General features: G+C 23.7%; 1 protein-coding gene across 2 annotated transcripts in view; it reads left to right on the top strand.

Annotated features, from left to right (window-relative positions):
• The window catches only part of LOC102681586 (plexin domain-containing protein 2), a 29,020-nt gene that overhangs the window by 10,333 nt on the left and 1,546 nt on the right, over positions 1-17,141 (top strand). For both annotated transcript variants that reach the window (XM_031508389.1, XM_031508390.1), the window contains exons 3-5: positions 15,835-16,280; positions 16,454-16,792; positions 16,899-17,091. In XM_031508389.1, the coding sequence (XP_031364249.1) occupies positions 15,835-16,280; positions 16,454-16,792; positions 16,899-17,091 (978 nt within the window). The remainder of the gene's footprint in view (positions 1-15,834; positions 16,281-16,453; positions 16,793-16,898; positions 17,092-17,141) is intronic.

Raw genomic sequence — 17,141 nt, 5'->3', positions numbered from 1 at the left:
AAAAAAATATTTTTAAAAATTGATAAGTATAATTGTGCGACAATTAAACGGGCAGAAAATATAGTAAAACGTAGAAATGATAAGAAAAGCAACAAATTCTATTGTGTTATATTGTTTGAAACATAAAATTTACCTTGATATTAAAAGTTATCTTGATATATAATATGTATATACGAAATATAAATTAAACAATTAAACATATTTTATACTCGGTTAATTATAATTAATATTTAATGCTTCAAGCAGATTAAATAATTCTTTAATTCAGCACTGTTATAACATGTAATATATACATATTTGTTTATATAAAATATGTGAAACGTATATAATATTAAAAATATTTATATTTTCATATAATTTTTATATAATTTTATTTTCATATAATTTTTATTTTCGTATAAAAATTTGCAATATATTATTTATTGCGATATTTCTTACAAATATAAAAAAAGGATTAAAAAAAAGTAATCTCGAAATAAATAAATTTCTTGATCGAAATATAAAATAATTTTTCTTTTTTTTTTATTTTTTTATTTTTTTTTTACATTATAACATTCGAGATATTGAATTAAATTGAATTACTATTATTAAAAAATAAAAAAAGCACAATACAATAATTAGAAATAAATAATAGATTACTTATAGAATAATGTGAAATACAATTCCAAAAACTTGAGGATAATTAGCATTAATTGAGTGCCTGTTAAAGAGATCGTTGTTTTGTCTTTGTTTTATCTTTTTCGATCGATGATATTATCAGTATGATGATTTTAATTCGTATATTTGCTAATTATGAACATAGACGTAACGTTATACAATATAGTATAAACATTAGCTGTTTTATCATCTATAGATAACTGAATTTGTTCTTGTTATTTTTATATATATCGATCAACCGTTCGAATAATTGATGAACGCGTTTCACATTTCATGTTTGTTTTGACGTACAGCTGGAGTGCAATTAATACAATTAGCTATTATGACTAATTGATATATAATTTTAAGGAATCTTGTAGCGACCTTCATGATATAACATCCTAAATTAGAATGATTTATAATTAATAATAATAACAATTAATAATTATTATATTTATATAATATTAATATTATATTATATTAATATTATAACTTAATTAATTTATTATAATTAAATCACTATAATAAAAAGATGATATCATAATTCTTATCATGATATTATATATCATATAATTTTTTAATTAATTTATGAATTATTTTTTTTGATATAATATTTCTCAATCTTTTCTGAATTATAATTTTTTTTGTAATAATTAAATAATTTACGACTATTTTTCTATACAGAAATATACAAAACAAGAAGACAATTTTTTCGTAAAATTTGAATTTTATTTTTGTAGATAAATACTATAAATCAAAAGTTTGGAATTAATGCGTTTTATAAAATCTTATTTAGTATTTAAAGAATATTATATAATTAGATTAGAATTTCAATATCTTAAAAATTTATCTATTCATCAAAATTCGTTAAAAATCCATCGAACTAGTGAAATTTCTACTAATATCTATAATAATATTGATACCTATAACAATTTTAAATTAATAATAAAATTAAAAGAAAATTCAATAAAAATAAAATGATATCATGTTTTTAAATAATAGAAACAATAGAGAATAGAAACAAATATATAGAAACAAGTTTTACATTATTTGAAAATTACATGTATTTATTATATATTCATAGTTGGCAATCAATACATTAAGAAAATATCGCTCGTTACCGCGAGCTATGTCCTTGTATTTACGTAAGTATCGTACGAGTATATATTACGCAAAGGACTTAATTACAAGTTCGAATTATTAAAATTTTTTTTATAAATATTTATATATAAAATAAAATATGTTAAAACTTTTATTTTCTATTATCCATTAAACCAATTTTTTCGTTTATTTATCCTGCTCTTCTTATGTTTGTATCTAATTTCTTTTGAACACGAAGAATATGTACAAATACAAATATTTTCTTAAACGAAGGAACTCGAAAATTCTCCGTATAGTGAAGTTTTTATAAAAAGAACTTGAAACACGATATCCAATCGCCACACGATCGAAGCCACACGTTCGAGAGTTTCTGTGTTTTTATTAGGAGACTGTTTTAGTGCGATCGACGAGACATGGCTAGCATGGCATGAATTGCAAATTAGTTTCCTTTGTGCAACAACGAACGAACAGCACAGTAAAGTTCTTTGATTACTATGCGCGTAGAGAAGAAACTTCTTGCAATTTATTGACTCGCCTTGAGTTTTGTGTCCGATTATATTCCGATTCAAAGTATTACATTAAAGAATTCTAACCTAATCTTTTCTGGAAAAACTTCGAGTTTATGCGCAATATTATATTCAAGTTTTGTATTCTAAAAGATGAAATTCTTGTTTTGTCTCTGAATTTAGTCATAATTATTGAAACACTTGCCCGAAGGAAACTTTCGCCAAGTTGCGTCAACAGGTGAATTAGTCGGCATCGAACCGGAAACTTCATTTAATCTATAAAGAATAAACTTCGTGGAAAAATTGTAGAATATTCTATATCAATCTATCGTGCAGATTCAAGTGCAGATTTTTAGCTTTTTTTGTTTTATCTCTTACATATAATTGCTCGTAAAAAGTACTTATCAATACTTTAACATATTTTATGAAAAATTATGTGTCGGTAAAATAACAAAAAATATCAGTTTTTGACATGTATATTTAATAATATTTCATTTTATGATAATGAATAAAATTAAAATTTAAAATTCGAAAAATGAACTATGAAATTATATATTTACTCAATGTGGCAAATGTTTGTGATACATAAAAATTCTCTTAGTTAGATTATATTTAGGTTATAAATGTTAGGTTATAAATATTTACATAAAAATATTATTTATTTGCATAATGAAAAATCATGCTGAAAAATATAAAATACTTAGTATGCTAAATATTTTTGGAATCAATATATATTGATTTAAATTTTGAATACATACATACATATATATTATACACTTATATATCAGTCAAAAATTTATAATCAGTAATAGATCTCAAAAAATTTAAAATAAAAATAAAATAAAATTATAAGGAAAAGTTAGGTTAAGATTTCATTTTCTTGGAAAATTTTTTAAAGAAAAATCTATCAAAGTATATAAATGATATCACTCTTAATATTTATTCCACTTATTTTGAATTAATGATAAAATTTGAAAGAGATTCAATGTAAAAAGAAAAAAAAGTGATTTTTAGTTTGTGTAATATGTTCGTATATTTAATATCTAATTAATAAACTTAGAAATCGATTTTTATGATTTATTATACAGATGAAAATTTGAATAAAATTAAATAAATTTTATATTGGTTGAATATTAAATAGCGAGGTAAGATCAGACGTCGGCAATCGTACTGAGACTACAAAATGAACTCGAAGTCTTGTTTCTTTCACTGCTCGCATACCGAGAAGAACAATGGCCGCTTTCACCGAAAACCACGACACACGAGCCTCGAGGTCTTTGGCTCTTTCTACTTCTCTTTCTTTTTGTTAAAATTTTACTTTGTTCAATCTTTTATTTCTTATCTCTTTTTCAATTATCACAAGACTAAATTGATAAAAGCTGATTAAATAACGAATATATTTTTTGCACATTTTTTTTTTTACGAATGATCTACTTAAGCTACTTAAGCTAATTAGTAGATATTCGCAAACGAATCGTTATGTGATTCGCTGACTTGAAAATTCTTTTCGAAATCGTATTTCCGACATAATTCAACGCGTAATTTATATTGTTTTTTTAAATTTTTTCATAATTCTAAAGACTATTGAAAATGCAAATATCTCTTAATAATTGTATTTGATCATAGTAATCATAATTATATTAAATTATATTATAAAAATTAATTAGATATATGTTAAACTTTTATAAATAATAATTGTAAAAGAATTTCGTATAAATATTCATCATATAAATATATATCACAATTTTTTCGAAATAATTTCACTTGGAATCGAAAAAATTCACTTTCTTGAACAAAATAGTCTTAGTAATAATTAGCCTATTTGTTTTTTTAAATTGTTATATCTAACGACAAAACTTATTAAATATTTGTTAGAATAATCGAGATGACTAATTTTTCGTATATAAATTTTCCTTGAACCCAATGAAATATTACATCGAAAACGACATAACATAGATTGGTCAAATATTTGGTTATATTTCTCGATGCTTCTTCGTTTTTTACTTACTATCATTTTCCATGATCATCATAGTCAGCAAAAATGAAATGAATTAAAATTTTATATCTTTTGCAGAAATATTCCAGAAACATTCTGACAATTAAATATAATTTTGTCTCTAGATATGATATTTTTCAATATATATATATTTATATGAACCTATTAGATCTGTCGAAATTAACCAATCAGATTAACGCATTCCGACGGTCGGTCGCTTGTTCGCGGTCAATTTCGAATTGTAAGTTTATAACGAATTAATATTATAGAATTTATAGTTGAACTTTCAACACATAAATTGCTTTGTGACCGCGGATCCCGCGACCGCTTTTCATAGTCGTAAATCAACCAGCTATTTTCCTATAAGCGCCAGTTATGAGCGACTACATTGTGCAACAAGAGACGGTACGAGGACATCGCGAACATGTTTAAACGACTCGGCCTTTGATAGGAGCGCCAGCAATTATGCTATACAACGTGAACGAATTGACGCGCTCGGTCAAGTCCTTTTATATAGGACAAAACGAACAGTAGAATGTGCATGCTATTCATACGATAATCGAACAATGTCGTCATTCGAATGAAAAAATACTTGCTTCTAAGCAATCTAAACTAATTTTCAACTGTTTTGGATTCGATGGAAATTTAATGTAACAGAGGAAAGAAAACATGGCTGCAGGCCATATTCGTGCACGTGGTGAACCGTCCTCGATTGTGAAAATTTCCCACGTGTCATTGAACCGTTAGGTTCACACACGAACAGAACGGGGCGTACAATGAGCCACGACCTTTTTCCCTGCGATTCGTGCAGCCCGATCGATGGAAAGTGTTACAAACATAGGGCGTTTGCGATTCGCTTGTGTTTCTCTAGATTGACGGTTCTCAACCTATCGTGCGTGAAAAATAACTGAGTAATATGCTTATAATTTATACAATGTATAAAATTTCTTTTCAATATTAATTAAGCATATCCAATATATGGATTCGCGCGGATCGGAAAAATTCGAAAGAAAATCGGACATAATTTAGAAATTAAAATTTTTATTTATTCTCTGATTTAAAGCAAAAAGATTTCAGAACGAGTTATTAATACTATAAAAAGAAATTTTTATTTCACAATTTTGTCCTAAATTTTTCTTATAATTATAATTCTTCAGAAAGGGAACAAAGAGTTTAATTTCGAACGGAATTTTCTTGCGTGTATTGTAACAGATAAAAACGTTCACCGCGAAAGAGAAATGCATCGAGTAATACGTAGAAACGTTTCTCGAGTATCGTTTCGATTCTTCTCGATCTATTACATACGTAGTTTCTACGTAGTTTCGTAAAACAATACACATTGCAGGAATGCGTTCAAAGGATCGCGAGCGTGGAAAGGAACGTTGAAACAAGTGAAATAAATAAAGAAAGGAATTCGATGTCGGGTGTAGTTAATACAAAGATGGTAGCTTTATACAACCTGTTCCAGAGAAAAAACTTTTATCTGCTCTTTATTCATCATTTAAATAGTCAATTTAAAAGCGCTTTTGAAACTAAATTTGTTTTTAAATATTTTAAATTATTTTTTAAAATAATTTATAATAATTTGGACAATGCTTATTTAGTAATTAAATTAATAATTAAATAAAAATTTAATCAGATAGATATATATATATTAAATTATAAATTTCTTAATAAATTTATTTGTATTGATGAATTAAAAATTTTTTGTTTTACAATTATCAAAAATATGAATTTTTGGAAAAATTAATATTAAATTTTGAAATAATATAACATGTTGAAATAAAAATATTTTATAATCATTATATTTAAAATATTTAAATATTATAAATTGATTCTTTTGTTGTTATCCAAAAGATGGTAAAAAGTTATAAAGCAAAATGGTACATATATATTGATTACGTAAGTTATACATAAAATTGTCAATATTAAAAAAAAAAAACAAAAAGATTTATTGCACAATTTAATAGTTAAAAATTTAGTTGTTTGTTCTACTTCATTGTCTTTCGAAAATCTCAAAATAATTCTAGAAACGTCGATTAAAATCTCTCGTCACAATTGTTTCGTGGAAACCATTTGCATACACGTGAGAACAGAAAGGCTTGAACGATTCCCGAACGTGTCCTGCGCTAACATTCATGCTAGCTCGTCTTCGATAATTAACGTTTCGCCTTTTAGTCGATAGGAATATATTTATTTATAGACAGCAAGTCAAACAGGAAGTATTGTGTGATTACTATACAATATTTATTACGCATTATATATTTATATATACATGTACAAGATAGAATATCATGAAATATTACATGTAGTTTTCTTTTCGAAAACTATTATAAATGTAAACGTGTTTTTTTTTTTTAAATTAAATAGTAAAATTAATAGAAAAGAGAGAAAAAGATTAATAATATTGTATCTATATAAATATGAAATATTATAAGAGAGAAAATGAAAGAAAGAAATTTTTTTGAATCTCAAAACATATCTACAGAAAAATTATTCTATTCTATTTGATACATATATATATATTTGATAAATAAAGTTATACATATTTGATTTGAAAAAAAAGCATGTTGATACCTACAATCGGTATCAAGAAAAATAGATGTAACGCTTTGTACATTCTACCTTACATGTATATACCCAATTATTATGCCAGACAACGCAGATAAAAACATAAAAGTGAAAGAAATCGAAAGGAAGAGACAAACAGAAATAGTTCCTATTACATAGGCTGCATGCATCGCGTCACTTCCGGATGTTAGAACTTTACATAACAATGCAGAATCTTATCTCTATGTACAATTATAATTGCACGGTTATGCTTGTATTTTGTTTTGCTATATGTCATTTTTTTTCTATGAAAAATTTTCATGTATATACTTCTAGAATGTTTCAGAAAGTATAGTCTTATTGATGATTCATTTCTGCAATAATAATTTCTACATAGAATATAGAGAATGGTTCAGTTAACAGGGATTAATATGTTTTATCGATTGTTGAAAGAATTTTTTAAAATAAAGTTGTACTATTTCAAGGGACACATTATAATAAATATTTTTTTCAAAAATTTTTTTTTTAATAATTTCATAGATCTTGAAAATGATTCTTGAGAGTCATTTTCCATTAACGAATACTAATTGATAGTAACTTTAGTTATAGCTTAAAAAATTTTATTGACACTTTAAAATTTTGCAGCTGTGAATACAATACACGATAGTTTTTCATTTTTCATGCGAACATTGCTCGGATCTGACGAGCAATACTGAATTTTAAGATATTCAGGAACGAGTTCTGGCAAAGTTATTTTTACGAAGTGTCGCATATGATAAAGGACAATCGTGAGTCACGTTTTAAAAACTGGTTTTCTTGTAGACTTCGTGGATCGCGTCTTACGCATTCGCTATACCTACCGACCAGACGTACAAATCGCAACGAAACCTATACATATAATTATGATTCTGCCAGACAAACGACCTTGGACCAACAAAAGAATATAATCGAGAAATAAATTTTTGAATTGTAATCAATTCACCTGTGATATTCTCGTTTCACTGATCGAGTAATAGCCTAATAATCTCGATATACGTAGAGACTCATGTTATTAAGTAATTTATGTTATGTTAAATTTTTTAATATTGATAATAATTTGTGATATTATCAAGCATATATATATATAAAATATATATATAAAAGTTTCATTGGTATCAATAATGTATCTTATAAAATTTAAAAATATAAAAAAAAATTAGGTTAGAATCTTGTTAGGTTAGAATCTTATTTCAGAAAAAATTCTTTTGCAAGAAGTTTAGTCAAGAGTCTGTGAAAAAAATTGCAAAGTTAAAAAATTCAATATAAAAAGAACAAAAAAATTCCAAATTGTTGACAATAGAAAAAATTACTTGAAAATCATTAAAAAATTTTTCATTTCATTATTGAATTCAGGAGATATATAATAAGAGATATAATAGAATGCGAAAAAAATTTTATCTTGGTAATGATAAAACACAGAGTTATGTAGTTAGCTATTATATCACGATGTGTGAAATTGTGACGGTATAGTCTCTGGAGAAAGAACAAGCAAGCCACCTTCGAGCATATTCCGAGTCCTTCAAGGACAGGCCAGAACGAGCTGTGGTCTAACTATAGTCGGTCATTACCTATCTGCCTACTAGTTTCACGCTATACTTGTTTTCTTTTTTTGTTTAGAAGAAAGAATTTTTGATTTCATCATATAATGATTAGGATGGTTTAACAATCATTTTAATATTTAAGATTTTAATTTCAATTTCTAATTGAATAATTATTTTTTTTATTTGCGAAAAATTAAAAAATTCTATCCTAGATATACAAAGATCCTCATGAAATAAATTTTTGATTTCATCGTAATTTTATGTTAGATAATATTTAAAGTTTTATTTCAATTTATATCTATGTTATATTTATATAATCGAATAATTGATTTAAAATGATTTGCATTAATAGTTAGATATATTTAAAATATAAAGATAATTATTCTATGTATTTGTTTATTAAGTACATTTAATTCGTTACTTTTTAATATATTAGAGCATTATACTTAACAAAAACATAAATTTTATTTAATATATACAGTTTTTTTGCATAATCATGGCGAATTTTTTTAAAATCGTAAAAATATTCAGACAATGAACAAGTTACATAAATTTTATATTTACATTTATATAATTTATTTTACAATCGTGTGATTGGAAAAGATGATTAGTCGTTGAGTGAAAAATATGATATAATAAATCTGTCTAATTCTCTATTAAAGACAAATGCGCCAATAATATCATTATCTTTTGTAATTAATATTTGTTTTTTTTTTAAAGTATATCCTACATACTTTTAGAAAAAATCATATTTTTAATTTTGAACGTTTTCACTTCTTTTTCTATCTCAATTACATTTTTCTTTGTATAAACAAAAATTTAAATTATTATTTTTTTTGGTTGTCTTTTTTTACATTTATTTTATATGCCAAATTGACTTATATATTAGAACAAGATTATATATAATTTTTGTGCACACGATTTTAAAAAATTTTCCGAAAAAATCGAGGTCATTTCGAGAAATGTCGAAATGATTGCAAAAGAAATTAATGTCAGGACGATTGAATATCAAAAAAAAAAAAAAAAAAAACGGATGTTGATATTTCGCAAGTGAAGTTAAATTTACCATGACATCGGATATTTAGCAATTATTTCGATATTAGATGTTAGATAGATATTAATCTCATGTTTATAATGATTTGAACAATGTTCTGCAAATTTTTAAATGATCTTGGATGATTTTATAACGAAAATATCAATAAATTCGATAAAAAAAAGGTTAATCCACAGAAAAAAAAAGTTTTATGTAATAACGATTAATAATTCTTTTTATATTAACAATTAAAAAACTATAATTTTTAAATTATATCATTATTATATAACAAATAAGCGATATATAATATATATATCAGAACATTTTAAAAGAATTTTGTTTTGAAAAGAGAATGTTATATTAAAACGAATATTAATTTCATACTAATTATTTATATTTCTATAGATATTAATGTTTAAAAAAATCAAAAGAAATTTAAATCAAAATCAATTCTTGGATTTTCAGTAAATTTTTTTATAAATATCATATAGGAATATATACTGATGTGTGTAAATGTATAAATGTGTGTAAATATTCTTCGAAATTTTTTTTTTTTAATAGAAAATTTTAATCTTTTTTTTTTTTAACATATTTTTAATATTATACAAAATCTCATGCTCCATTTGCCACATTTTAGCTACGTATTTAATTTAAAATATATATTAAATGATATATTATGATATAATTTTTTATGAAATTTGAATTTTCTATGTAATTTAAATATGTTTTTTAATTACATGAAGTGTTCGCTTCACTAGGTCCCAAGAAGAATTGCCTTCCAAATATATATATTCGCGAAAAAAAATTCGAACACATATAATATATCGAATAAATAGTTCGTTTGTAGTTCCATTTGAAAACGTAGATCACCTTGAAATTGAAATTTCTGAAACACGTCCATCTAGAAAAGATTTATGATCGTCATAAAATGTCGCCCCTCTTGAAATAAACTAGTAAATTTTATTTTCTAATTCAGAATAATGAATAATTTAGTAGATAATTGTGTTTGTTTGAAATTTCAAACGAACATATATATAACGGCTTGTGCCTAAATAAAAAAAAAAAATAAAAATAAAATTAAAATTAGAAATATCATCAAAGTTTGTGATACATAATGTATATAATAACATTGACATTGCCAGTTGGTTTCCAGTAAATAATCAAAGATATTATGTCATCAGATAAAATGATGATAAAATTGTAACAAAACTGAGAAATATATACGCATTGTAGAATATGTGGGTGTAATTGCTTCCTACACAAAAATCTCTCGTTTGATATTACAGAAATGAAGAATTTTATTTCAAAATATCTTTCTGCAAATGAAATTTTTCTTCGACTAGCATATATATATATATATATATATATATATTGAAATATTCTTTTCTTAAATCCATTTAACAAGGATTATAAAATTATAATTTTTTTTATATTACTCAGAAAAATTCTATTGTGATATCTTATATTATTATTACATATATATTCTATAATCATCTTTTTTAAAAGTTAAGTTTTCAAATTAAATTTTTCTTTTACAATATTGCATTTATTAGTCTTAAAAGTCTTATAATAAACTTGTAAAAGTATTTAAAAACAATTATTGTACCTTATAAAATAAATTTTATAAATATTTTCATTCTAAAATTTATACAATAAGAAAAAATTAAAAACTTCTAAGAAAAATTAAAACATTTTGTGGTAATTACAAAAATACAAAAATAATTTTTACCCAATTAGATTAATAATCCAACGTATATGAGATCATCTTTTATTGATATTAATTATATGTCTGAGAATATTGGCGCCACATGACTTACACATGTATATAATATACAAACTTAATTCAATACATAAGTAAATTTTTCATTGGCTTTATTTATACTTATTATATTTTACTTTATATTTCTTTATATTGTATATACTTTTTTTACAATTTTAATGCATTTTTTTCTTTCTATCATTAATATCATATATATCATATAAAATTGCATATTTTACAAACAATTTTTTCATTTTTCAGAGTTTACATAATAATTTGTTTCAAATAATAAATAAAATACATTTAGAATAATTAAACTACAGTTTATTATTATTAGATAAGATCCACATTAAAATTACTATCTATAGATTACTATCGATAGTATATAAATATATTATCTCACTACATCAGTTTATATTTTAGAAATTAGAAATTAGAACGTGAAAGTATGATAATAGCAACATATGATTTCAAATTTGTAGAAAAGAATGAACGTAATTTTCATTTTTTTTTTATATATATAACTTTTTAATACTAATTATATTTTAATTAATAATACAGCATATGGAAAGAACGTACATCTTTCATTTTGATTTTTATATATCTAATGACTTTCAATTATATTTCAAATAAAAATTATATCACATTGTAAAGAGATAATGAAAGAGAAACTAGCCTTATTCATCGATTAATTGAAAATATTCAGCTTGATAAAAATATACATATATTATTTACAAAATACAAAATTTCAAACGGTTAATTTTAATTCAAATTAAATTTAAGTTATTCGTGAAACAATATAAACGATTTCATTTCGTGTCGTCGACCTTTCCTGTTCACGATCGATACTTATCATTTTGCGAAGAACAAAGTTCATATATAACAGCTATGCGACTTGTAATTATAACGATCGTTATTTTATAAATGTATGCACTTATAATACACTACAGTAGTTTTATGCATCATAAAAATATCAAATTTATTTATGTTCTTTCTTTGTGAATATAAAATTTTCAATTTTATATGGATCTTATCTAATCAATTACGCATTCTATTCCATTCTAATTAATATTATATATCAATTACATACTATTTTATTCTACGATTTTTTAAATTTATTATTAAATATTTACATATTTGTATATTTATTTTGTTGTCCAATGTTTTTAGGCATTGAGATTTGAATAATGAATTTTGCAATATGCAAATAAAAATTAAATTGTACAAAATCTGATAAATATAGTGAATAAAATAAAACAATTTAATAAAATTTTTATTGTAATATTATATTATTGAAAATGTATCTGTTGTTGTAATAGAAAAAACTCCTTTTTGATTAATGTTTTTTGAAAACTAATGATATATATAAAGATCTTGTATATAATCTTAATAATGTATAAAAAAGAACATTAACATTTTTAAATTATTTTTAAGAAATTATAAAATTTATTATACAATTTACTTAAAATTTAAACATTTCAAAATATGTAATATTTAAGGCATCATATCTGAAAAATAGTAAGAAATTTAGATTTTAAACATAATAATTATTGTTTTTTAATAGTTATACAGAATTATAGTTGTACAGAATTTATAATTTTTCAAAACATCCTAAAATTTATATATTAAAATATAATTATTTAATTATTTTATATAATAAGTTATAGTAATGCAATAAACCATTATTAATACCATACATATCAAACATATTTGTTTGCAATTGTTAACCCTTTAATCTATTAAATAATCATGCATGGTTAAAGGATTAAATTAGCAAACATATGAAATTCGTTTTTTGGAAATTAAAATAAATTCGATCCTGGTTTGTTTTATTTAGGAATGATTCGACGAATTTTAATAACTCTTTCACTCATTTCATTAATGCTTTTCACTATTTATATTTATTTTCTTTACTCGAAAAATATAGAGAGAATTCTAACTTTTACTTGGATATTAAAATTAATATTATCATTCGTCAAGCTTAAAATTTTTATAAAAACTTGATAATTTTAAAAATGCAATTTTGAATAATGTCCACAATGCAAATATTTGACATTTGATCTAGTAATGAGGCAATACGATCCTCGTGTAATCGATCTTCGTTCGATTAATCGATCGGTTCAAGACTTCGACTTATCGAACTCGAAAATATTTCAAAAATTTAGCTATGTGATTTGTATTGCTTATAATGAATCTGTTTTCGTAAAAATGTGTGGCTCGCGAATAAAGGCTCGAATAAATTGGCATCTCTGCAGGGGGACGGGTAACGATTGAATGTTTAATCGAGCAAGCTTTTAGAGCATGAAAATTTATACTGACGTCAAGCTTCATACATTCTCGACTGTTGGATCGCCAATTATTGCTTTATCCGGTCGCGATAGTTTGTCACAACCGGTTGACATCCTGTTCTTCGACGCCCTTCCGTTCCTTCCATTTTTTACAAAGATTAATAATTGAGGAAAAACAGATACGTATCATATATATATAATTATGATTTCTTATCATTATTTTTAATTTTTACAATTTAAATTTATTCCACAATTTCTTTAGTGCAAATATTAAACACATCGATATTTCTCAATAATAGAAAGGATACAGTAAAAAGATCCTGCCAAGATTACATCTCCTCTTTCTTAAATAGTTACAATATTAATTTCATTTAGAATATATTATATTCTAATATAGTGTCTATTAGAAAATATTTTAAAGTTTATAAATATTTAATTTTTCAAGAATTATGTTCATCATTGAAAATATATTTTATAGTAATATGAATTTTCTTTTGTAATACAGAATGATGAAAAAAATCACTTATCATTTCAAAATTTAAATGAAAATATATAATAAATATTCGTTATTATAATAATATTTATCGAACATATAAATATTCAGTTTAATTTTTAAAAATTATTTTCAACTAAATTTGGAATATAATATTTTTCAAATATTTATTATTACTTTTACAATTTTTTATTAGTTTTAATTTTTTGCTGAAGATTTTTAGCCCTAGAGTATTCAAAATATTTCTTTACATAAACTCTTTTCTTAAAATATGAAAAATTGTTCAAATAAAGAATTTTACTAACATTAATATAGGATAGTTATTTTTAAACAATTTTCGTTTTTCATTTAATTATATATTTTTCCATGATAAGTTTCCCATGTATTTAAAAAATATCTCTGAAAAAAAAATAAAATAAAAATATATAAAAATTTAAAAAATTAAGATTTTATTTAAAATTATTTAAATATTATATTGTCTATTATTATTATCTATATTAACTTTTTATCTTCATCCTTTAATTTTTATCATATTACATTATATTCTTATCATATTACGTTATATTATTCATATAGATTAAATAAAAAGTAAAAAATATATCTATATAGATAAGAATTATCATATGCAAATATATATATAAATATATATATACCAAATAATTAATAGTGTTTTATCGATCTCTAAATTTTTCTAGAATTTTTATTTCTTTTGCATTTTATTTTATTTCACTTGGATTTTACGTAATTTTCATTTATTTTAAATCAATTCTTTTAAGTGAAATAAAACAAAGTATATAAATGTAATATTTACATATATATACAATATTGTTTAGAAAGCACAAGTAATTTTGAATTTAATTTTAATGGAAAAACATTGTAATCGATATTTAAAATTTATATTGATTGATTTATAGTCTGAACACTTAATAAACCGGTGAAAAATAAAACAACCGAATGATCCCTTTTATATGAATCGTCGAGTATGCAATCCATAAATTGATTCGAATCGTCGTTCATCGAAGCTCGCTATATTATTTATCGTCGCAATGAGAATCTCTGACGAATGCTTATTTGTCTGCGATCGAACCCATGCATCGAAAGGAACAGCTAAGTTATAATTTATATTTAATTTTCTAATAATCCTCTTCGAAGATCGATATTCGATATATCAATAAAATATAATTCGATATATCGATAAAATATTAAGGCAAATACGAGCAAATCGTCTGTCTAATATTTCAAAAGTACGGATATATATACGTATTTAAAATTATTTACATATGTATATTTACATACGTAAGAACCACATTTGAAATATATTAACTTTATGTTTAAATGCGTGCATTTAATACTTGCTAGAAAATCGCTAGATTTTGGTTAGGTTCTCCATCCATCATCAGGATCTTATAGTCAAAAAAATGGAACCCTAGCGATTAATAATCAGCGATTCAGAATCAAGAAAATATAAAAGATGAAATTTTAACATAATTATATATAGAATTTCAATTATATGTATACATATATTATGATAAGAATTAAATCAATATCGACCAAGAAAATAAATGACATCAATTCATCTCCATTCTACATCATGTAATTTTTGTATAAAATATTTTTATATATAATAAATAGTTTACGAGTTGAAATCATGATATTATTTATTATTATAAGATTTATTTTATAAATCTGTTAATTGCAATATTAGAATTGAAAATATGAAAATGTTGAAAATGATAATTGATAATTCGAATTTCATTTTGGTTAAAAAATTTTTTTTTATATATTTTTTCTATATCATGAAATAAAATGGAACTTATATTTTTAAAATTTTTAAATAAAAATATTTTAAAAAATTTGAATTAAAAATTGATATGTCGTTTCAATGTTTTCAGAACAATATCATTATGAATTGGAACATATCGGACAATCATCGCATGAAGATGGGCCTGTCGAATTCTCACTTGTATTCAATAATGATATAATTGATCACGAAGAAGCATTAGAAAGATATCGTCGAGCAACTAATGAGAAAATTCCTTCTGAATCAACTCCACATGAGCAACAACGGCAGCAACAAGTTGCATTGCAGCAGCCATCTTCACAGTCTCAATTGCAGCAACAACAATCGCAAACAGTTGTGAATGCTTCAAATACGCCAATTAATGTTTCCTATTTGACGGATTATACAACAGAATCATCACTTGCTACGCCATCTTCATCTTTGACTACAGTTTCGACTGGCGAAAAAGAGATTGTAATGACTTCTGCAGTTCCAATGAGCAATCAAGAGACTTCGACATCGATATACTTTCGAAAGAATTCTTCAACCAAAGAATCAGTAAGATTTTTGATATTTTTAAATAGATTATTTTTAAATAGATTTCAATAAATATTTGTATTATAATTATATATATGATGAAATAAATAATCGATGAAATAGAAATTAAATAGAAATTATTTAGAATCATTTTACATATAATAATTGCAAAATACATTTTGTTTTGTTTCTAGGTTCCATTTGTAGATTTTCAAGGTAAGTCTAATTCTACGAATGACACAATCGAAAGTAAAAAACAGACGAAAGATACAGAAACTATGGTAGAATCTACGAACAATAAAGATGATTCTGATGGTAATATTGGAGAAGTATCCATCGATAAGTTTTCAGACTTTACCAACAAGACTTTATCCCAACATAATATTACAAAAACTGAATATGACACGCACCAATATTATAATAGCACATTTATCGTCGATGAAGCTGTGGGGAAAAAATACTGGGTGGATATAAACAATCATCCAGATTTGAAAGTCAATTATTTACTCAGTCAGAGTCATCGTCGAGCTGCGGTAAGAGTATAATTTACATATAACTATCGCTCTTTACATGTATATTGCATTTGAATTATTAATGTTACTTTTTTTTTCTTTTTCTTTTTTTTCGATCTTTTTATAGACAGTTAAATTGAAATTTGATTTTCCTTTCTACGGTCACAAAGTTCGTAACATCACCATTGCCACTGGAGGATTTTTATATACTGGTGAATACGTTCATAGTTGGTTAGCTGCTACGCAATATATTGCCCCGTTGATGGCGAATTTTGATACTCGGTTATCGAATGATAGTTTCGTAAAATATGTCGATAATGGTAAGCATTAAGTAAATAATGAATTATAATTTTAAATAATAAATAAAATG

Source organism: Apis dorsata, unplaced genomic scaffold (assembly GCF_000469605.1).
Source record: "Apis dorsata unplaced genomic scaffold, Apis dorsata 1.3 scaffold_85, whole genome shotgun sequence".
Lineage (NCBI taxonomy): Eukaryota > Metazoa > Arthropoda > Insecta > Hymenoptera > Apidae > Apis > Apis dorsata.
Note: the sequence above shows the minus strand (reverse complement) of the source record. Positions and strands in the feature narration are given on the sequence as shown.